Here is a 24358-nt window from a genome sequence, read left to right as displayed (position 1 = left end):
GGGGCGTTCTATTAACCTAAGAATTAAATTTCATAATGCTCCTTTGGTGCAACAATAAACATGTATTCTCGTAAGTTATAGATGCATAAAATTCTATATTAATCAAGTCTAGCTGTCATAGGTTTATCTAATTAATTTTTGTTGTCAGGCCAAGTATCATGGACCAATCTCTTCGAGTTTCAAAATAATGTCTAGCTTTCTCTTTAAGACAACTCTTTTTTCACTAAAGTCATAAAAAGCCTTGGAAAAGAAAAGCTCGTGACAGTAGGAGAATCAAGCAAGTCTAGATTAAAAAGGTACTAAAAGGTTAAACGCTAGCTACTTATTTTTGTTGATGTATGTGCAACTTCTCAAACCATTGTTTTTGCATGATGGCTACAACAAATGAACATTGTGTAGTAGTATACAACATCCATCTTTGGTATTATATGAGTCTTTGCTTACTAGAAAGGACCACCGTACCTTCTTTATCACAACCCATTCGTAGTTTTAGTATGTACATCATTTATATTGTCCATTCCTAATAAGTTGGCTATGGTAATAGTAATAAACCCTAAACCGTTGTCAAAAAGCAACAATTGTTTTTTTTTTTAAGATTAAGTTGTACGCATATGTTTAACTGAGTTTTTTTTTTTTTATCTTCGATTCAGAAATGCCAATTGTTATGTTTAAAAATGACTACAAGCGTATGACGTTGTAGCATATCTATCTTTCGATTAAAAAAGATCTTTGCAAACAAAACAAATATTATTTTGTTTCATAATGAATATTTTCGAACAAGATATGAAATATAACATACGTTTTTCCAATAAATAAGAAATACTCATACAAATACGTACGACCATACCATATATCATGGCATGGGCATGGTCAACTCCTTCACTGCTCTAGAAAATTTCACTGAGTTTTGCACAGTCGTACTTAGTTCTTTCAACTAAATATAAATTTTATTGGAATTTAACACAGTCGTACTCTTTTATCTTTCTATGTTCACCGTTTTTCTTTATTCGTATCTACGCCGCCTCCTCTTCTTCTTCCAGACTATTTATCTTTTGATTCCATCAGCTCGAGATCTGCTCATTCTCATCGAAATAGGTGGTCGTCCTGGGATTAGTCGGCTCACATAGCGGGTTGGATATCCAGAACTAATCCCAAAAATGAATAATTAGAGAAAATAAGTAAAAAAAAAGAATAAAAACATGACGGTAACAGAAATAGCATAAAATCCGATGCAAAACTAAAACAATAAATAAAAGTATTTAAATCTATGAATATTACTTATAACGTATTTCACAAGTATTAAAAATGATATAAGAAAAAATAAAAAATGAAAATGAAAATGAAAAAGGGTGGGGGCCCATAGATTATGGGTCTAGGTGTTGGGTCAGGAAGGTGGGCCCATTTTGGGTCTAACACCAAATCATTCTCTTGCCTTTTTTATTATTCAAAGGCAGCCTGGCAGTCCCACCATACCATTACCAACCCGAGTAGCAATATTTTCATTTCAAAAATAAACTCAACATTTTATTTATATCGTGTCATTTACTAGTTGTTTTGCTTTTTACTAATAAGCTTAAAGCCAAACTAATCATAACATATTAAATCTTAACTCTAATTTTAACATATATATATATATATAGAGAGAGAGAGAGAGAGTCGGTTTCATACAAAAAAAAATGGTACATGAACATGTGATTTTACACTAAAATCACGTATAAGATCACATGTGATTCACACGATTTTGCCTCACGGTTTGAGACGGTCAAAGTCGTTCGCACACCTTTATTATATTATATGTGGAATCATTTTTAGGAGTCTAAGATTATTGTGCGGTCTATATATGACTTGCTATAACGTCTTAATCGAGTCTTTATCTAACATACAATAACGTTATCATCCGATATTTAGTAGATGAAGATGAAGATGCCATTCAATATTGGTTATAATAGGTTTCAGTTTTAAGAAGCAAAATAAGATATTTATTATTTTAGTAAAGTTAAAGATGATATATTTATAACTAAAATTTTATAGCATTTGATAAAAAAAATAAAAAATAAAAAAAATGTAAGAAAGAATCCGTTGGAAAGCAAAAAAACAAGGGGTTGATATTTTACTTTTAGAACATGATGAGTAGCAAGCAGACCAGGTGTCAAAAAATGGAATGATTTCACAATCTTTTTTCTTTTTACTATATAATTATAATCCCTTTAATTAATCATCTATTTTTCATTCTCATATTATTTCAAATTTGGTTTAATAATTACTCCAAAAACTTAACACCATTTATTTTGGAATACAACCAAAACTTGTGATGCTTGTCACCACTGTCATTGCCGTCATCACCATCGTTCTCCCGGCTATCATTGTTGCCTTCATCCTCACCACCATCGTCGTCGTCACTTCCACCATAGTCATCACTACTACCAAGCCACTGCCACTACCATCGACATCACCACCCCATCATCACTATTATATTCAACGGACCAAACATACATTCAAATTCTTTTGATAGATTTTATTCTAATTCCTTCTAACCAAACATATGGTTAATTTACATTCCAATTTCTCCATATTTCATTTCCATTGACATATTCCGGTTCCAACATATCCTATCATGTGAATTAAACATCACTTTAGTTATTGAAAGTTGACACTTATTGTGGAATAAATATATGAACGCCTATTTCGATTAAAAAAACAGCAACACTTATTTTGAAATGAAAGAAATAATTAATATCAAAAAAATTAAAAAAAGGCTTCCATGACTCTTTGGATTTACATGTTTAAAATTATTTTGATTCGAATAATCATAATTACTTTTATATATGTTAGAGATAATTACATAACAGGTTTCTAAAGTTTGATGGTTTTTGTAAGAAAAGAAAATTAAGAAAATAGATAAAATAAATAAAATAACCCTTATTAAATTGGATTTAACCGAAAAAGTTAATGACCTTTAGAAGAAGAACATAAATCTGTAGAAATTGACAAACGTGAGGGAAAAATATGTTAAAACAAAGTTGAGGGACGAAAACCGTTGAAAATGACAAAAATTAAGGACCAAAAGTGAACTTTATTCTTACTTACATTATTTTAATCCGAGTAAATTACACTTTCCGTCCCTTCATGTGGTTTGTTAAAAATTGTAATTCCTATCTCGTGGTTGAGAAATTAAGGTTTTCATCATAACTAGGAAATGTTACCGTGCTTTGCGCGGTCGTTGTTACTTAATGAAGAAAAACATCGAGAAGTTTGAATTAAATATAAAGTGGTAAAAGTATCACAATAATAATGTTAGAATTGTATGTTCGAATGTTTGGTTTTGTAAGCATAAAGAGAGTTGCAATATATTGTTTCAGAGAAAATGAATATGTAGTGTGAAAGAATTTTAGGTTGTGATGGAGTATGTGATTTAAGAAATTAATAAGTGAGAAGTTTAGATATCATGTTTTGTTATGAGCACGCTATTAAATTGTGAAATAGTACGAAATACATTTGGTAGATGTAAAACTAACATTCATGTTTTTGATTGTCTCATTATAAGAATAATATAGTCGTGTAATTTATTGCATGTGAGAAATAAAAGTATAATGTATAGGTAATTATTGTCAGTTCGGTATATTATTTGGTGAGAGAGCCACATATTACTTTCTACCATGAACAATCCAATAAACTTGTGACATGGTTGAAAATCCGTTGCTTGATGGCAGACTCGTTTTCCTGTAGAAAAAGTCATTAAATGAAAAATATTAGTTTATATATTGTATCAGTGTTATAGCTAATCAATATTTAATAATTACTATAAATCTTGAGCATGTCGTACCTGAAGATCATGAGTTGTTGAAGAAATAGTTTGGAAGACTTCCTTGAAAACAATATTTTTAATGAAGGTTCGATCTTCAATCTCATTGTCGGCATTTAGTATGACCAACCCTTCACGTGATGTAACTCGTGATACAACAACATACAGTTGGCCATGGGTAAACACTTGGTTTGGGAGATACAAGCCAACATGGCGTRGTGATTGTCCTTGACTTTTATTTATTGTTATGGCAAAGCATGTTGCCAAAGGAAGCTGACGCTTATTGAGCTTGAATGACCATCTTGTTTCATTTGGGGAAAATTACTAATAATCCTCGAAATATCTCATTTCACCGTATCCCACACGGGTTTAGTCAACGTGTTCGACGGTGACCCAAAACCAGTCATGCCGGACTGTTAGCATTAGCATTACGGTTGAGGTTAGAAGGCGGTGGAGGTGCGGCAGGGATAGATGCTGGTTTCTGAGGAAGGTTGGATGGGATGAAGGGGGAAGAAGATACGGGAATGGGAGAAGAAGGGTAAAGAACAAAAATGTAATTTATTAATGGAGAAGAAGAAACCATGAAGAAGAAGAAGGGAAAACGTAAAGGTGAAAGATTGAAGGTTTTGCTTTGAAAAAAAATGAAAAAATGAGAAAAAAAGAAGGTAGGAAAGCTCTTTTGAGGTGATGACACGTCAGCGGTCCATGTTTCTGCTTTATATATACTAGTATGGAATCGCGCGTTGCGCGGTAGTATGAGTACTTTGATTAATGATCTGAGGATTGTCTATATAAATATATATTAATTGTTAATAGAATCATCAACAAATCGTATTCAAATAATTCGAAAAAGTTAAATAAAATATAGTTAGTGAATTTTTAATATATATATATATATATATGTGTGTGTGTGTGTGTGTGTGTGTATTGAGAGAGAGATTTGTTTAGTAATAAAGTTGTAAAACTAAATAAAATGAGTAATAATAACAACGGGAATATTAAGAAATCTGACACAAACTCAAGAATAAAAAATACTCCACATAAAGATATGTTTCTTTCAAAGGATGATGTACATGTACCATTTTTCGTCCTCAACACACACCTTGATTTTAAAAACACAATAGTGAATGAACCAACCGTACGATATGTAAAAAGTTACATACCAAACTTACAGACTTCAAATCTTTATAGCCCAATAGATAAAATTATAATGCAATCAAAATCACTACATGAACATACATAAAATTATAATATGACTAAACTTACGATAAGAACATACTTAAAAATATAATCCAATCAAAATCTTGATACAAACATACATAACATTTTAATACACTCTAAATTACAAAACAAACTTGCATAAAATCCTTACCTTAGATCATAATCATAAATTTTTCCCACAACCCAAACTTGAAAAATTCAAAATTTCAAAACTTGATATATAAATGTTAAAGAACTCGAAAACCTGCAAACCAAAAAACGTTCAACATAAGTAAAAACTACATAGTGAACTTGAATATTTTAAATCTTCACCTAATACATAAGAGTTATATTGCAAACAAAAATCACGATACAAACATAAATAAAATTATAATGCAATCAAAATCATGAAACAAATCAATATAAAATTATTACCTTATATTGCAACCAAAAAATCAAATATTGAACTTGAAGACTTCTTCAAATCTTCATGACATAATGCATAAAAACTATAATGCAATCTAAATAACGATAAAAACATACATAAAATTATGGGAGAAGTGAAAAAAATAAAAAAACCTATGAATATTATTAATAGTAAAATAAAAGAAAAGCCAAAGAGAAAGAAAATAAATTTAGAGACGTATAGGATTGAGATAAAATTTGAGAGGATGTGAGAGATGAAGATGAATAAATAGTTGTTTTTATATATAAAAATAAATGATTGATTGGAAAAAATGAATGGTTTGGACTTATGTCATTAGATTAATATAGAAGAAGATGGATGGTTTGGAGTTGAATGCAAACATTTAAGAAAAAAACATAAATTGACAAATAAAATATAGTAGTGGATATTGAGAGAATGAAGGAGAAAAAAGAAAAATGAGGAGGCTTTAGAAGAGGCCACTTCATACATTAGTTAAAAAAAGACCTCTAAAATCTCAACAAAATTAAAAAGAATTGTATACTCGGATTAATCGTCTCGAAATAAATCTGGAAAAAAAATGTAACCATTAAAAAAAGACATATTGAAGTTTGGTGATGCTACATAAAAAATTATAACAAAAAAAACTTTAAAATCTTAAAAAAAAAAGTAAAAAGAAATGCATACACACATTAGTTTTCTCAAAGTATACTTGAAAAAAAATAATCATTACAAAAACATGTTGAAGTTTGTTGAGGCTACATTATGGTTGGTGGTACTTTCAAGATTCCATCATCAGATCATTAATCGAACCATTGTTGCTATGAAAACTCTAAAAATGTTGTCAAGAACAAACACTCTGTTTCATTGAGAAAACTTAGGACAATTATAGAAGAGAAAAGTAAAAAAAAAAATTCTAAAATCCCAACAAAAATAAAAAGGAACGCATACCTGAATTAGTCTTCTCGAAATAAACTTGAAAATATATTTGTTGAAAACTAACAATTTATGAAATAAAAAACAAATCAAAGGATGAAGATGGAGAAAAATAGATTGAATGATGAACAATTCATGAAAAAGAGTTAGAGAAAATGAAAAGATTATGTTAAATGCAAACATAAATGAATAATCAATGTTTATAAAAATTTAAAAAAAAAAATTAAAGAAGGATGAATGGAAAAAAAGATAAATAAGTTTCTAACATTTAGGAGAAGCCAAGTCATCAACTTTGGTTTCTCCTTTAATATATATATAGATATAGACATACCTTTTAAAATCTTTGAAATTTTTCTTCAAACTCTCACCTTCTTCATCCCTCACTAAAAAAATGTGTAGGATTTCATTTTGTATATTATTGAAACTCCGAAAAACAAATTTCATTAAGAAATAAATTAACAAAGTAAATTAAAGAGCAAATCAATAGTCGGAGGTTATCTTGTGATTACAAAATATCAAAATTTTATTCGAATTTATATGATCCAATAATAAACACAAGCATAATCTATGATAACAACAAATCCAACAATATTGAAAAAGAAATATGTAATAACAAATCACATTTTTTAATGAATATAATTTCTACATACCTTTCAAAATCTTTGAATTCTTCTTCAACTCTCATTATCTTCATCCCTTACTAAAAGAATTTGTAGGATTTCATTTTGTTTATTATTGAAACTTTGAGAAACAAATTTCATTAAGAAATAAAAGAAAGTAAATGAAAGAGCAAATCAAGAGTTGGAGGTTAAACTTGGGTATACAAAATTACAAAAAACCCCAATTAATTATGAACTATACATTTTGATACAGGGATAAAAAAGTCTTTAATATATTCAACATTTAAAAAAATAAAAAAATTGAGAAAAAAGATAGGAGAAGTTCTGAGCATTAGAAGGTGCCACCTCATTATGCTTGGTTTCTTCTTTAATATATATATATATAGATGGTTTGTCATTTATTGATATTTTTGCTCTTATGATTTATAATTTTATTATTGTTTCGGTTCTTATAGTTTTCAATTATTTACTGTTTTGGTTCCTTGTACTTAAAGTAGGAATTTAGTTCAAGGACAAAAATAACAATAAATTTCTAACCATAAAGGCTAAAAACACATAGACGAAGATGGAAATTATTAATGCCATGGTTTCAAACAAGGTTTTAAACGGTGTGAAACATGAGGTGAGGTCAAGCCTCAAGTTGAGCCATGGAGAGGCCGTGACGTTTTTTAAGGCACATCTTCAAACAAGGTTTTATAATGACACATCTTTATATCATATAAATTCTTATATATATATATATATATATATATTTTATACTATTATTCAATATGTTATTGATATATAAATAATTTAAATTAAGTTATATATAAAAAAAACTAACAAATAACACATTAACAAAATAAGAAAAAATAAAATGTTATATGGAGAAACCCCTAATTCATGATATACCACAAGCATGACTGTTTGTTATAAAAACCGTGAGTTATGACTGTTACTGCAAGCTTTTTGGAACATGGGCTAGAACTAATTAAAAAAGATCTTCATCCAAAACGACACCGTTTGCAATTTAGATGGAGAAACCCCTACTTCAATCCTTTGAGAAAACATTCGGTGTGACCTCTCTGATGCTACCAAAATTCAACCGAAATCCTGAGATTTGATGGTATGATTGATCTCAGTTCTTACCAAAATTTGATTAGCAAATGGCTAGGGTAAGGAATTGGTATAATCAATCAAAAACAGCCACTTTGATTTGGTTCATATCCTTGATCACCTTCTATGCTGTGTTCCGGATGGCTTCTACATTTTCTCCTCCTTCAACAGGTAATCAATCGATTCGATTTCTCCTTTTAATTATCTTAACTTCATTTTGTGAACTGAACTTGATGCGTTTAGCTAAAGTTTGCAGAACTTGAATTAGATAGCTTAGTGATTGTAGATTTTCGATAATATTTGTCTGCCTAATGCGATCTAGTAGCAATTATACATTACATTAATTAGCTCTAGTTTTTCGAAAACGTAATTCTATATAATGTAATTATGACGGATGTTGCTGCAAGAAGCTACAAGGCTTGTTACTTATTAGTTAGTATAAAATCGAATTACGCATACAGTAGCTGATGTATGTCCGTGTGTATATGACTAAATCTAATTAATAGCCTTCAGAAACGGATATAATTTTTTTATATATGAAGAGCCAGTGATCAGAACAAAGTGATAAGATAATTGTGCCAATTAGAAGATTTAAGTTATTGAACTTGCTTTCTTTGTGGGAAATTATGAAGATGGAATTCGGATGGTATGGAAATCAAGTCTACACTTTTGATGAAGAAATGACATTGCATGCTCGATAACCTTTGTTATGATATTTCAAAAAGTATTGAAGTGGGTTCTTCTTTCTGAATTTTAATGAGCTCCAATTGCACCAAAATGTAAGCAAGGTGGGAAGGTCCTTCAAGTCAATGTTCCTAATTTTTTATTGCATACGTAGAAGAAGGTCAACTTTAGCTCTTCTATACACAGTAACTAGAGGGTCAAATAAATTTGTAGCAGATCTTCCAGTTTCGAATGCAGAGAGGTTGAGATTGTATGACAAAATGACCAGGGATTTGGACGAGCATGGTGCACTTTTTCTCAAGAAGGGAGAGACTTCACAGTCAATGAAACTTTCTGACCTCTTTGATGTTCACAATGGATCCGTGACTCCAGTTTTGAAGGTAATTATGCGAGTATGATAAGTTAGTGATATCACATATGTTCATTTATTAATGGTATCATTGCTTGCTAATATTCTTACCTCTGCAGGCTGCCAATCCTCCTGTTAGAGCTAATGTATTATATATGAATACCGAGTACTCACATCCTATCTCGTAAGGAAATTGCAACTTTCATAACCTTTTATGTGTTTCTGTGTGATGCACATTGGTGTGTACAAATCAAATACTCAACTTGATAGAAAGAAGTGATGAAAGGTTAATATTTTATGACATGACCAAGCTCAAAGAGCAAGTTTTTTGGACCTTAAGATTGTGAGTGCATGAACAGGCATGCAAAATAATATAGAAGCATGCATCCTGTTACAAACAAAATGCAGAAGAGGATTTCGACATTGAGAATCTTAATTAACTTTGGAGGAATAGCATGTCTAAGAATTAACTCATACATCTGAATGAAATGATCTATTACATTCTGGTTCCAAGGTAATTGGGCCACTAGATGCACCACCCGTGTTGGTCTTCTTTCTCTAAAAGGTGACCTAAGTAGCAAAGAAATTTCCATTTTCATCTCACACAAATGATAAATGGAATCAAACTTCATTGATGATGTTTTCAGTTATATAATTTACCATCTAAGTAAAAGTTTAACATTAGGGTATTTTATCCCCTGGTTTTAACAATGTCTGCTGGATCTGGCATGGACAAGTACGTTCTTGATTGTTCTCTAGTATCTATTCCCATAACTAAAATAGCATTGCACATATAGAAGATACTACCAACTTGCTTGCCATAGGCCATAGCCTAGTCTTCATAGCCGTGCATGGCATGTTTAGTATTTCATAGACATTCCCAGCTATGAAGTTTGAATATAGGAGTGGGGTCACCACAATATAGAGAAGGTTGGTCAGTGCCTCTTTAAATTTTACAAAATGAAGCTTTAAAGTGAGCCGCCTCCTCCCTAAGAGTATGATGTCTGGCTTAAATTGTATACCATTAAGATACAAAAATACGATGTTGGTTAACACATGTTGTTTCTATTGGACTAATGTTGTAAGTTTCAGGGAATTGAATGGAGAGTTATTATTTAGATGACTAGGACAAGCAATTTCCCTGCTTCTCCCTACTGTAGTAATTATCCTATAATCTAATATTGGGTGTTTTTGGAGCTATGGTCATTTCATGAAGTGGAACTAATCTCTTCAATCGACTTAAGATTCATGAGTACTTTCCTGAGATAACTTGCTGCCATGGACAGGCACTGAAGTCCAAACATAACTAATTTTCGGCATCACGAACATCACAATAGATCAATTTGCCATACATGTTAAGAAAAATCTATATGGTCATACCTGTAATAATGTTTGAGTCATGTGCTTACATAGAACATTGTAATTGTGATATATATAAGACTTTGACTTGAATGCTTATGTAGAACATTGTAATTGTGATATATTTAAGACTTTGACTTGAGATATCAGAGTGTGTACAGATGATGGTTATGTCATGTAGACTTGATCGTTACGTCTGTTCTAATTTTAATTGGGTCTTACTTTTTAGCCTACTGAAAATAGATTGGGATAAAATGCCTGTTGTGTGGTGCTTATAATGAACGTCATATGCAATCTCAATAGAAACATGGCTATAGTTTCCATTTATGGATTATTCTTTCTCAAAGTGTGAATTGACCATGCTTCCATCCATTTATACATGTTGCTTCTTACTGCAGGAAAGCAGTAAGGGACATATTTTCTCCATCCCTCGAGAAAGGTAAGGACAGTAGTTTTTGTCTACCAGTCAAACATAGAATTATAGTTTAAAGTCTTATGAACAGGGTCGGACCCACCGCTTCATGGTCTTGTTGTAGTGGTAGAAATTTACGTTTCTTAAGGATGTCACCATAATGTTTTGTTGTGTGCCCCTATATTTCTTAAAATTAAACTTATGAATGAAGTTTCTTGTGGCTGAGTTGGTTTACGTTGCCTGATTGAAGCTTCATGTTTGAAAGGGCACGGGTTTGAATCTCGTGTTTAGCAAATTTCTTATCTTTCAGCTTTTACTTTTTGGTTTTTTCTATATATTTTTTTGAAAAAGGAGGGCTGTGAGAAGGATCGAACACGGGATATTTCCTTGCTAAATGCAAGGAATAAACCAATAACTCTATGATGGTTTTCTGGAAATTATTTATAGCTCTCAATCCTTACAGTCAAATGGTGCCACCCCTTGAAAAATTCCTGGGTCCGCCTCTGCTTATGAGACAAAAGTTTGGGGTCTGCTGCAATCTATGAACAAGTTCCGTTGTTGTCTAATTTGTTTCTCTTGCAATGCTTAATCATTTTTGGGTCAGTAATTTGGTTTCAGAATTCCGAGCTCTACCATTTTAGTATGTTCCATGCTTCACACCACATTTTACCTGTTCCTGCCTCAGAAGAGGAAGTAAGTATCTTTCTGTAGTGCCTTCATTCTTGAAGTCAACAATTGATCCAGTAGTAGTAAACCTGAAATTGTCAGATTGAGGCTGAAGCAAATGCTGTTAAAGCAGTTGTAGACAAGCTCTGTCCAATGACAATTGTATTGGATAGGGTTGTTTTGACTTCAACTGGTGTGCTTTTGGGTTGCTGGCAGGTACTTCTTCCTCCCCTCTTTCCTTTTTCCTTTTTTCTTTTTTCCTTCTCTTCTTTTTGTGCACTTCTTGTGGCCACTTACTCTGAGATGGCTGTAACGTCCCAACTCCCAAAGCACAACAAGACTATCCCAGTAACTTTTAAATCAACTTAAAAGCATGGTGAAAGTTATTGGTAACCCACAACTTAAGGCTTATAAGGAGCTCAAAATTCTCATTACTTAAAATTCACCCAACTCTGTCCTTGCTCATCAACGATGTGGGATTTGCCTAATATGTTATGAACACCCCATCCTCAGGGATTCATCGTTCTCAATAAGGTTTGCCCCACCATCCTGATAGTATAGGGACTGGTGCTGATATCATTTGTGACTCCCCAAAGTCCAAAGCAATAGACTAGTTCAATAACTTCTAAATCAACTTCAAATCATAGTGGAAGTTATTGGTAGCCCACAACTTAAGACTCATAAAGAGCTCACAAATTTCACTTTTTACCACCCACAAGTTTGTCACGATGGCGGTGTCTAATGACCAAGGGTCTTATCTCAAACTTCAATCATTCCGCCGACTGTATTAGGTGCTATTATAAAGGGTTGACCAAGTTTCTGTGTAGCCAACCAAGTCAGCTCTATTTAACTTGGCATAAAAGGGGTTTCCGAATAAAAATTCTAAATGGTCTTCGGAATGATGAATATTTATCTGAAGGCCTGATAGGATAATTTAGGAAGTTTGATGCAAGAATCCTTCAACTTGGGAGTGGTTTTGTTCTATGTAGCTTCAGTAATTTATTTTTCTTGCACCATCTTCAATGTACCAGCTTTCACTATATCGTGTTTCCCTGTTATCTTTCGTTTGTTTATTTACGTGAAGCTATTAATTAACAATTGGGGTTCCCTTTATCCATGGAACTACTATTCCCTCACATCCGATGACATTAGCAAAGGTGTATACTATACACGAAGGAGGTCATAGCAGAAGTGTATATGTGTAAAATAGCTTTTTTAGTCTTCATAATTTTCTAAATTCAACATGGGTACGGAAATTATTATAACCGTAATACTATTGCTTTGTTGCTTGGATGTTTCTTTCATGCTTCTTTTTCTTACTTAGGTAATCTCGGGGACAGATCCTGTTACTATCCGTTCTAAATTAAGGAATGCTCTTCCACGTGCTCCAGGAAAGCAACTTGTAAGAACCTTGCTAGATTACCAACCCTTACCTTAAACTTTCCTATGGAAATTCTGCTACATATTCAGACCCTTATCTATTGTTATTTTATGATACTTCTCATACCATGTGGTTTTAACAATCAATTATCCCGACCCTACAATCTAATACCTGTGTTATAACCGACTGCCTGTTCAAGTTCCTTGCTCTTACTGACTTTTGTTGATTTCTATGCTGTAGTATGAGCCTGCCATACTTCATACCTCACTTGCAAGGATTCTTGGTCACCCTAATAATTCATCTGAGGTTAGTATTTTGTTTCTGGTTTTCTATGTTGAGGTTTTCGCACATGTAAAACTTGTGATATACCAAACAATGCGAACTTATTGTGGCGACTTTAGGCTGCGTTTGGTACGCAGACGGGACTGGACAGGTGAGAGAGAGGTAGGCAGGTGAAAGAATTGAGCAAGGTTTTAGAGTTTTAATTTGACATGGTATTTTAGTAATCTACCAATCTTGTCCCGCCCATCTCCCTGATTTTTGTTCCACCTACTTTGGTGCCACTCTGTCCTGTCCTATCAGGGTCTAAATATCACACCGTTTTACAAGTTTTTGTTTTGTTATCTCCCCTTGTACCAAATGCAGCCTTAGATTTCTTTTATAGCATTCAAATTTATGCTGCTGTCTCATTGAGAACATGTCTTTTGTTGGTTCAGCCCTATATATCATAGCAGGTTTTTCTACCTTCCTACAGAACTTACTTTAGATCCAACTCTCTTTTTTTAATATTGAAGAAAAAGGGATGCAAATTTAAGGTGATAAACGTTAGAAATCATTTTTTATTTAAATTAATTGAATCAAAAAAAGTCTACTTTGATTTAGGTTGGTTATGCCCCTGTATGCACCAATACCATGTACAATTAGTGATAGAAGTAGATGCTGTTGGTTGCCATTGAATATTTTCTGTCAACTGTCCAGAAAATAGTCACTTCCTATGCTCGTTTTTCATAGACGTAACAGTAGGGATTATCAGCCACTTACAAATATGAAAAGTCAAATTGTATGGTTTCCACAGATATGAAACTCTATAAGGTTTGATTGGTCATTAGTGGGCATGCTCAAATTTGATCATCACTAGAGAAATCAAGGATCATCGTAGGGACAACTAGGGATGTTAACTAGATGAGCTTTTAATGAGCTACTTGAGCTCAAGCTCGTTTATCTTGAGCTTGAGTCGATCTCGAACACACGCTAAAACTTGTTCAACTTAATGAGTCGAGCTTCATAATACCAATGTTTTACTCGGTTCGTATGAAAGCTGGATTAAATTTTTCGAGTCGAGCCTAGCCACGCCATTCAAGCATTTACTTTTTCGAGCCAAACATGTTCTTATGTTCAGAAATCATATTATCAAAGTATAAAATTATTGGGGTCGAGCCAATAAGTGAGCTAATTGATTTTGTGTTCGAGCCTGTAAACGAGTATCTAGCTCTACCGTGAAAAAGTTATTCGAGCTTGAGCGTGGTAATATTTTTTTAGCCGAGCTCGAATAACCTGCAACTCGACTCGATTCATTAACATCCCTAGGAACAACAGCGTACTTCTCGAACGTAGGTCAACTATCATTGTTTTTTTTGGGTATTTTTATAGTTTTGCTGGATTAATATTCGGCTGGGTTCCATCAAAAGTTTTATTGGATGTTTTTCTGTTAGGAATTATTGTGATATGTTCATTTTAGGAAATCTCTTACTTCCTCGGCCCGTTCCAAAGCAAGTGTCCACATTTCTTCTATTTGAGTCGGTCCCAAAAAAGTGTCCAATTTTGAAAAGAAACTTTTCACTTACCAATTCTACCCTTAATTATTTGATGGAGAAATTCACTACCCTCTCTATTATTAAGGGTAAAACTGTCTTATCTAAAACCGTGTACATTTTGTGATAGAGGAAGTACTACTTTACACGAGAAACATGAGAGTTAATGCACATTAACTCTCTTCACCATGAGTTCGTTGGTCGTCATAGATTGGCCCGTTCATTCATATGATTAGTTTGATCGGAGATGCGAGTCTGACATTTTGACTTGTAGGAACCGAGCATCGCTTCAGAACTCCAATACTTTCATGAACTAGTAGCTCATTTGAACAATCGCATCCGTGGAACAAAGGTATTTTCTTTTCCCACTACGTTTCATAGCTTTTCTCATCAAACATAAATTCTTACAATTATATTTAGTGAATTACCTAAAAAGCTTGTTGTTGACTAATAAGTTAGCAGATAAACTAGTCATGATAATACAAAATGATCAAAAAGTTAGCTTATTGAAAAACCATCTAAAGGTAGTTTTTCAAAAAGTGAACTTTTATGCCTTAGCAAACGAGGCCTTTTTAATAAGTTCAAAAGCCAAACGTTCAAAGTTTTCATATTTTGCATCTATTTTAACCATTTGACATGTAGATCTTGTAACCATTGATGTCAAGTTGTCGAATTATATTATAAAAACAAAAATGTCACATAAATATCAATTAATTCTATAAGGTAAAATGGTTACGGAATAAGAAGAATTAAAGGTTGGTTATAATTGAGAAACAAAACTCATCATTACGCCAAATAGATAATAAGTAAAAATTTGTTGCATTTTTATGCATGTTGTCGTCTTATTCATTTTTTATAGTTATTACCTTGTGTGTGATTTGCAATCTTAACACTTTCACCTATGGTCGGTTTTAGGCAACGATCTCCGAGTTGTGGTACGTAGAAGAGTACGACGTCTTAGCTTTGGCGTTAGATGGAAAAACAAAAATACGACGTTTCCAATTCGGCTGTTTGAAAGTCTAAGAGTCGAATAAAAGTAGTTGCCATACTTCTATCTTCGAAAGAGCTTCCTTTTTTATGGTTGTTCTCAACGATCTTTCGAGTCTAGTTGCATCTAATCTCATAGATGTGTTTACTTGATGGCGTATGTGAATATATTCCGGTGGCAATAACCTCTTTGTGTTGATATTGTTTCCGAACTTACAACCACCATGACCATACCATTGCACGACCAAGAAAACTAAAACGACAAAAAAAACACAGACTCTTCACCATCCCATGACAACCGAAATCAAGAAAAGTATCACGGGATGCAACTTGTAGTAGTACATGATTTCCAAAAGATTAGGGTCGTTTACCCAACGCTTACCTGATGAACATTTACCGTTAATGTCTTAACACTTTCAATTAACCTATTGGATCTTGTCATTGCTCTTTCATTCGACAAGGTAAAGTGACTCGTAAGCATGTACCGCATAAGCGTTTAGTAAATGGTCCCTAATGGATGAAATGAGGAATGTTTCGGTTTCCTATTTTTGTAATGGTACTCGCCTATTGGGTAGGTATTAAAGGGTTTTCAGACTATTTGATTAAAATTTATAGTTTATCATCGTTGATGTCGATCAAAGCGTACCTAAAACGATGGTTGATCTAAAATTAGGTTCACGAATGAGATGTCGATGCATTCACATCTGATAAACTATACAAGAATCCAAAAACAATCATTAGTAAGAGAAATTTTTGGTTCTAAAGGAACATTCTAGCATAACCCAATTAACTTAGCATCAATAAAAACCACTAGGGGAGACAATGATTTGAACAATAAAAACCGGAGAGGAGCAAACACAATAGAAGGTTAAAATTCATACAGGAGGAGCGAGGTTCGCTGAAACAAGAAGGAGGCTGATTAGCGGCGATGTTCGTTGAGAGGGCGGTGACGACAAGCTTCTTTTTAGAGGGGGCGATGATGGTTGGGATGAAGAAGGCGAGTTTCTTTTGAGAGTGTTCGAAGGGCATGGATGGAATATTGGTGGCTTAATGGATTAAGCACCCTTCAACTGGTTTAGCGAATTAGCCATTATCTGTATCTGGGCAATCAAGCCACATATGGACAATTTTATATAGGAGTGTAATTACCACCTATAAAAGGGGCGTAAAATAGCATTACCATAATTTTCTTCTCATACATGTCAACATCTCAACCTTTTTTCAACTTCTAATGCATGATTTGACTTGATTTTAACATTAAAAGAGTGGTGTATGCTATTAATTTCTTACTCAGACTACATCAATATTCTCAATGCAGCATTTAAGCTGAATCTAATATGAAAATATGGATATAGTATTCGCCTAAAAGGCTGCATATTGTAATACCCGCTTCAACGAAATTCTAAGATGCGCTCAAACAAAATTCATTACCAACTTGGTTGAACATATTTGATGGAGATCATGAATGATCTATATTACTATTTATTATCTAGTGTTACATTTTTAGAGTAAATTACATTTTTCATCCTTGTAGTTTATTAAAAATTGCTGATTTCGTGCCCATGGTTTCAAAATTTCATGTTTTCATCCTTTGGTTTTTTAATTCATTTTTATGTTTTCATCGTTAAGTCCAAAACACTACTTTTAGGGTGCGTTTGGTAGGCAGAACAGGGTGGGACAGGACAGAACAGAACACACTTGTACCATGTTTGTTATGGCTTTATGTGAGACTAACTAGAACCAACTAGAACAAGGGTGGGACACGGGAGTCCACCCTTTACCCCTGGAACTAATTAGAACAAGGAATTTTTTACCCCTTTACCCTCAATCCCTTCCACCGTCTTCTTCATCCCCTTCACAGCGTCTCAATCGGCGACCCTCCATCGCACACCCTCAATCGGCGACCCTCCATCGCACAGCCTCAATCGGCGACCCTCCATCGCACAGCCTCAATCGGCAACCCTCCATCGYACACCCTCCATCTCGACGGCGACGACACCCTCCATCGCACACCCTCCATCTCGACGGCGACGGGAGTTCTAGTCCATACACACAGTCCGCCTCCATCACATTACCTTCTCCTTCATCAGGTACATGATTGCCTTAACCTTCTCCTTCTCCATCGCTATGTTTGAATCGATTTAGGGTTTGCTAGGTTTGAATCGATTTAGGGTTTATGCTAAGAGGATTACAGCAACTACATTTTTACCAGCTTGTTTATGCTAAGAGGATTACAGCAATCGATTTAGGGTTTACATTGATTATGATTGCTGAATGTTGTTGTTGATGAATTGGTTTACATTGATTATAATTGCTGAATTGATTATGAGAGTTTACTTGATTTCGTAGTGAAAAAACACTAAACAGCTCACGGGGTAAATTGGTCATTTTAACCAGTTCTGTCATGTCCTGTCCTGTCTTACCAAACGCTGAACAGCTGTCCTGTCCTGTCCTGTCCCGTCCTGTCCTGTCCAGTCCTGTCTGCGCACCAAACGCACCCTTAAGTATGAAGATTAATATAGAAATGTAGAACCATAAAAATGAAAAAACATAAGAACGAAAAAGATAATAAAAATTGTGATTTCAAAACAATAAGGACGAAATAGAAATTCCAAAATTTTATAAATTTAAAAATTAAAAGTAAGGTTTTATGAAAACTTCCGACTGTAAATTTTTGTGGATGCCGTAAGCATAAATAAATGAAAATGGAGGGAGGGCAAGAAATACTGACGTGGCAGTGTGAGACCTCGATGGTCAAATATTTGTTATGGAATCATCTTCCACGCTGTTGCCGGCCACGCTCCTCCCTACGTCCTATAAAAACTCTTCTGTTGTCCGCCACACGCCCCCTCTCTCCTCACGACGGCGCGTCTCCGAGGTACGTATGCTCCCTAGTTTTTCCATAGCGATTCATCATATGCTTTTTGTGTTTTGTGAGTTCAATTTGTTCTTCTTCTTCTTCTTGTTCTTCTTCATCTGCTATTCTCTCTGTGAGGATTTAGTTTTGTTTTGATAAGATTGTTTTACTCACTGATTCTGCCTTTGGACTATTTAAATTGAATTGAATTGAATTGAATTTGGATATGCAAGTTAGGTTTTCAGTTTTTATAAGTTGATATCTAGGGTTTAGGCTTTCTATAGATGAAACTTGATTTGGAGTTAATCGATTTTATCTGCGATGATCAACTAGATTAGCTGCTCGTTGCAATTATTCATTTGGGGAAAGGAAAACGACTTTGATTTTATGTATTCTTTGTTTTATGAATGACCGAGATTGGAAACTGGAAACGAAGCTTGAACGTTTTCTTTTATTTTAATGGAAATTTCGAATGATCTTTTCTTCTAATTGATTCAGTTATTCGTTTTCTTACGGTGATCATCTGCTGTCAATGTCAAAATTGATGAATCTAGAATACTCTGTTTGATTTTGTTACCTGGTTTTACTTTACCAATCATAAGTCACTGCACTGGATCTGGATGCAGCTGTTCTAATTAAGATACCAGCAACTGAATTATGCATTGCCATTGCCTGGTCTGTTTCTAGAGTCATGCATTTTTTTCATGTTATAAGATGTGTGCTTCATTGTTGCTATTTTTTATTTGAGAGATCCTGAATTTGGTCTTTTGCATCTTGTTCTATGATGCAGGAATTCTGCTCTGACCAGATAACAAATAAGAATCTGAACATAGGTTTTGGAGATACACATTGTGGACAACTAACACTATCAGCATGGGTGCAGAAAAATCGCCAACTTGGTCTGTAATTTTCGGTTTCACTTTTGATTTCCTGATCCCTTTACCTGAAAATGTAAAAATATTTGTAAGGATAAATTTTCTCATGTCTTGTATAGTTGTCATTTGATGCATCAGAACTTACAAGCCTGTAACATTATAACCAATTGTAATAACCCCACATTAGAAAGATCATTGGAATAGACGGCATCGGAACAGGGTTTCATCCCCAGTATGGTGGTTTGCCAATATTCAAACTTGGATCTGCCTCGCGACTTGTTAGCTTGTTCCTCTTCCACTATACCATTAATCTTTTTTCTTCTTTTTTGCCACATGTGGAACTTCTACTGGCCCATTGTTGCTTTGTTTTAGAATTAGTTGAGGGGCTGAGGGTCTGTCGGCCACAAAATGGTACATTTTACAGGTTTGTACTTTGTAGAAATGAACCTGGAAATTACTAGAAAGAAAGAACATTTTTGGTTAATTGGTTGTGCCTTCTTATGCATGTCTTTCAAATGATCAAATCTCATAACTTGTTTGTAGATATAATTTCTGCTGAGATCATATGGCCCCATATCAGTTATTCACTATAGCAAAATTTCATATAATTGCAAGTTATTGCGTTTCAAGACATTCAAGAATCCGACTGTGAGCAATTTCACCAATAGGCTGCTTTTGGGAACCTGAGCTTTCACACTTGTCCAGCATCCTATTATGGTTTTAACCACAAATTTTCTTACATATGTTTCTTGTGAACGTTTTCACGTTTTCATCTTTAAATTAAGTCTTGAATCAACACTTTAGGGTCCTATAGCCTGTATTCCTTTTCTGAGTGCATATCTATGCTACATATACATTTTTAAACGATACACTTGATTTCTTCTTTATTAATACTAAATGCTCTTGATGCAGCTTGCACCCTAGCAAGAAGAATCCTGGTAAAGTTCCTAAAAGAATTCACAAGGCTGAAAGGGAGAAAATGAAGCGTGAGCATTTGAATGAACTCTTTCTTGAATTGGCTGGTGCACTTGGTAATTTCTTATTAATATTAATGTATCTTTTGCTTTCTATGTTTGTTTTATTCTGATAATACATTCATATATGTAGAACATGGAAATAGCTTTTATCCACACGAGTGCTGTTTGTTTTGATGCAAGTAAAATGCAATGATACCTCCGTGCTGCAAGAATTGCAATAAGTGACTCTACACAAGCATTAAATTAAAATTATCAAATAAAACTTGTGGGCTAAAACAAATAACTACTTTGTAACAAATAACTTCCATGGGGACAATATGTAGTTTGACTTGAAAACATCTCTAAATAATGTAAATGTTGCAACTCTTGTGGGACATGAAGAATCTTAACCTTTGAACTAACATAGTAGAATATAGTCATATACATAAATTTCCCTATACAATTACAAGGAATAAGACTTGGGACATAAAGAATCTTAACCTTCGAACTACCATAGTAGAATATAGTCCTATACATAAATTTCCCTATACAATTACAAGGAATAAGATGGCTTAGATGTAATGGGTGATTTCAATAAAGGAATGGTTTATCTTATGTACCAATTATTACCTTGCAGAACTCACAGAGCAAAACAGTGGCAAGGCCTCTATATTGGGTGAAACTACTCGGGTTGTCAAGGATATGCTTGATCAAATCAAGTCCCTCAAAAAGGAGAATGCAGCTTTATTGTCCGAATCACAATATGTAAGGCCTTTAACAAATCAACAATAACTTATAGTCTTCTCTAAACTGATACAACCATAGTCACTCTCAGTGTAACAAAATTCTACACACCCAGATTACTAAATATTGACACTATCTATAATAAGTCTAGCTGTGACCGAGTGCTCATGTTTTTAGGAGGTGTCTCAAACTCTTAATCCCTTATAAATTAGTCTAAGGTTTCCATAACATTTTGTCTTAAGTAGTTCATAGAGGAAAAAAAGAAAATGGTACATTGACATTCGACTTCCTCAAAGGTCTGTGTCCCTTGAATATAGCAAGCCCGTAGTTAAGTTACTAGAACCCTGAGGGGGTGTTTGGTTGGTTTTTCATTAGTTATGTATGAATAAAGTTGATTGTATGTATTAATTTGTTTGTATAGATTGAGAATGTTTTTCTTTGAGATGGTTTTTCACAGATGGAAGAAGCGTGTTTTTTTTAATTGAGATGAGCAAATTTGGAGATAACTTGGCTTTCTGCATAGAGCTCTCCTTTAGAAGCTTACTGAATAAACTACTTTCTACATCATTAAGTCGCTACCAAACAGTCATGTATAGCTAGCCAAATAAGTTGTGGGTGTCATTAAGCTTATTAAGTTGCTAACAAACAGGCCATGAGTTTAGACTAGAGGTGTGTAGTTTCCATACCTTGGTTATTTTTTTCTTGTACATGTTTGTATTTATATTGCTGTTGAGTAATCATATAAAGTTTCTCAAAACTTTAGCAAATCTTTCTTCCTCTCTTTTTATTTTTATTGCTATAGATTACTCATATGTAGCTTTTCGAATTTTAGCATATCCGTATTTCTCGCTTTCACACACTTTTCACTAGCTGGTTGTGTTCACAAAAACAACTGTTTTACTTTTTAGGGTAAATGTCAGGTCTGCGTCGTCATATCCCCCAAACACCACCTCGAGGTGGGATATATTGGGCTCGTTTGGTTTGGTTTGGTTTGGTTTTTTACGTCCCGAGGAATCTCAAGCTTGATTTTATTTTTTCATCATCAATTTGTATAAAGCATATGGGTATTGAGTGCTGTAGTGATCACACTCTTTTTGTGGACAGGTGACAGTGGAAAGGAACGAGCTTCAAGACGAGACTTGTGCTCTACAGAAGCAGATCAGTGAACTAAAGAGCGTGATAAAAGAAAGAACCGTCCAAAAAAACCTCGATCTGAATGCACCCGCAATGGAATCTCAGGAACCACAATTGCCGCAATATCTTCCCCACGATATCATAAGGTTACCTCCTGGGAATCCACTTCTAAATTCCGTTGTTGTTATTCCGGCTTGTCACAATGTCCAAATTCACACACGACCAGATTCCGGTCTGATTATTGGGAACAAACCCGTGTCAAACGTTAGCAAACCATACCCTCGGTATCCCACTCCATCGGATTCTTGGCCATTCCAACTTCTTGAGAAAGCGGGCGAGGACCCACATAGAGAAGGAGCGTAACATTTAAACCAATCAAACGTAGTATATCCCACTCGGGTATCCAAAGAGAAAAAGCGGATTGTAATATGTATAACATTGTTCCATCTTGTAATATTGCAAGGGAAATTGTTGGGAAAGCAATGGGCAAGTGGTGTGTAGTGTTAATACTATGTTTTTGCAATAGAAGGTAATAAGTGGTGGTGGTGTGTTTTTTATACCTTATTATATAAATAGTTTAAGTTTAGAGTGTTATTCCATTTAAATATTTGGAGGAGTCAGTCCTCTTAACATCAGTTCTATAACGTAAAGAGGTTTGTTTTAGTTTATATTTTATGTGACGATAAACTTTGTTTTTATCGATTAGTGTAATAAACGTTTAATTTTTTCTGTTTTGTATATATTTTGATTGGTAAACGTATAATCATTGATGACGTGGATGTGAAGTTATTAATTATATTAGAAAAACAAAAATGTCATATTAAGATAGAACCAATGTAATGTAAGTTGATAACTTCTCTATCAGGTAAAATGAGTATAAAATCAAAAAAACTATCATGTAAAATGGACACAAAATAAGAACATTTTTCACAAAAACATGACTATACTATACTTGTGTCACATGTAATAATATGCGTGAGGAGTCCTAATGGTATGTGGATGATTTGGCCCATTATAATTAGTGATCGGAGGGAAGATCTGAAATTTTGTGAACAATGTGGAGTCGAGTTTGTTGATTCTCGGATACGAAGATATCAAATGGGTTGCATTAAACTCGCATACTCGGTAATGCATGTGTGGTATTTGAAACATTTTCTTAGTTATATTGTGAATCTTTTAGATAAACCTCTTAACAAGACCTAGTATGATGCAGTGTCAAAATTGAGAATTAAGAGTCAAAATTTTCAAAAGAAAATTTATATCCATCTCCAACAATTTTTCCATTTTTCATATCTCATAAAATATTATATTTCTTTCATATATTTAATTTAAAATATTCTCGTTAAGAATAAAAAATAATTTTTATTCATAGGTAGGTATTATTGGGGAATTCTCCAAATTTGGAGAATTTCACATTTTCTCTTTTTTTTTTCTTCATTTTGGAGAAGGTTCGGAAAACATCTACAAGAGTCCTGCTATGATTTTTCTAAAAAGGAGTATACAAAATTAAAATTTCTAAAAAAATTACATTCAACTCCAATAGTTAAATCCTACCATTAATCATACTATTAAAATATTTATTGTATTTAATAAAATATCATTTTTTTTTCTTCTAAATATTTAATTTCAATGTCTCTTAAATAAGAAGTTTTAAAGATTTCTCTCTCTAGTTTATCATACATTATAGTATATCTATTGGAGTAAAATTATGCTTTAAATCTCTAAATTAATATAAGGGATCGTTTATCAGATGCTTACTCTGGTAAGTAAATACCAAATCACAAAATTTTATTCGATGAATATGGTAAGGATCAAGAATCTTACCTGGTAAGAGCAAAACAAAGACCAAAAGTTTTACCAGACTCTTACCATGGTAAGCGCTTACATTGTAAATTATTGCATACGATGTCATTTTGATGGACTAAAATCTTATCCGATAAAAAAATAATAGTGTTAAATTTTACTAATAAACACTTATCGAATTAATGGTCGGTAAAAAAGAATATTTGTTGTTATTAGAGAAAAATCCTTAAAAATGCGTTGATGTTAGAGATAGTGTTACAAAT

The 24358-nt window shown here is 33.5% G+C and overlaps 2 protein-coding genes across 5 annotated transcripts; both read left to right on the top strand.

Annotated features, from left to right (window-relative positions):
• Window positions 1-8009: 8009 nt before the first annotated feature.
• On the top strand, window positions 8010-15927 carry LOC112514396. Of its 2 annotated transcripts, none has more exons than XM_025120843.1 (10): window positions 8010-8248; window positions 8975-9141; window positions 9230-9294; window positions 10868-10908; window positions 11486-11574; window positions 11650-11763; window positions 12872-12949; window positions 13169-13234; window positions 15014-15091; window positions 15655-15927. In XM_025120843.1, exons 1-10 carry the CDS (start codon window positions 8128-8130, stop codon window positions 15760-15762), a joined length of 927 nt encoding a protein of 308 aa, XP_024976611.1. In that variant the 5' UTR covers window positions 8010-8127; the 3' UTR covers window positions 15763-15927. The 2 variants fall into 2 exon arrangements, with proteins under 2 accessions (XP_024976611.1, XP_024976612.1); XM_025120844.1 differs by having other exon boundaries at window positions 8012-8248; window positions 8978-9141.
• Window positions 15928-18475: 2548 nt separating this feature from the next.
• LOC112514919 (transcription factor bHLH47-like) lies at window positions 18476-22846 on the top strand. Of its 3 annotated transcripts, none has more exons than XM_025121558.1 (5): window positions 18476-18604; window positions 19374-19482; window positions 20371-20489; window positions 21052-21179; window positions 22263-22846. In XM_025121558.1, exons 2-5 carry the CDS (start codon window positions 19457-19459, stop codon window positions 22653-22655), a joined length of 666 nt encoding a protein of 221 aa, XP_024977326.1. In that variant the 5' UTR covers window positions 18476-18604; window positions 19374-19456; the 3' UTR covers window positions 22656-22846. The 3 variants fall into 3 exon arrangements, with proteins under 3 accessions (XP_024977326.1, XP_024977327.1, XP_024977329.1); XM_025121559.1 differs by lacking the exon at window positions 18476-18604 and adding an exon at window positions 18647-18716; XM_025121561.1 differs by lacking the exon at window positions 18476-18604 and adding an exon at window positions 18728-19258.
• The last annotated feature ends 1512 nt before the right edge of the window (window positions 22847-24358 follow it).

Source organism: Cynara cardunculus, assembly GCF_001531365.2.
Source record: "Cynara cardunculus var. scolymus isolate 2C chromosome LG 6, CcrdV1, whole genome shotgun sequence".
NCBI classification, from domain to species: Eukaryota; Viridiplantae; Streptophyta; class Magnoliopsida; order Asterales; family Asteraceae; genus Cynara; species Cynara cardunculus.
The sequence above is the reverse complement of the archived record's forward strand: the minus strand, read 5'-3'. Positions and strand labels throughout refer to the sequence as shown.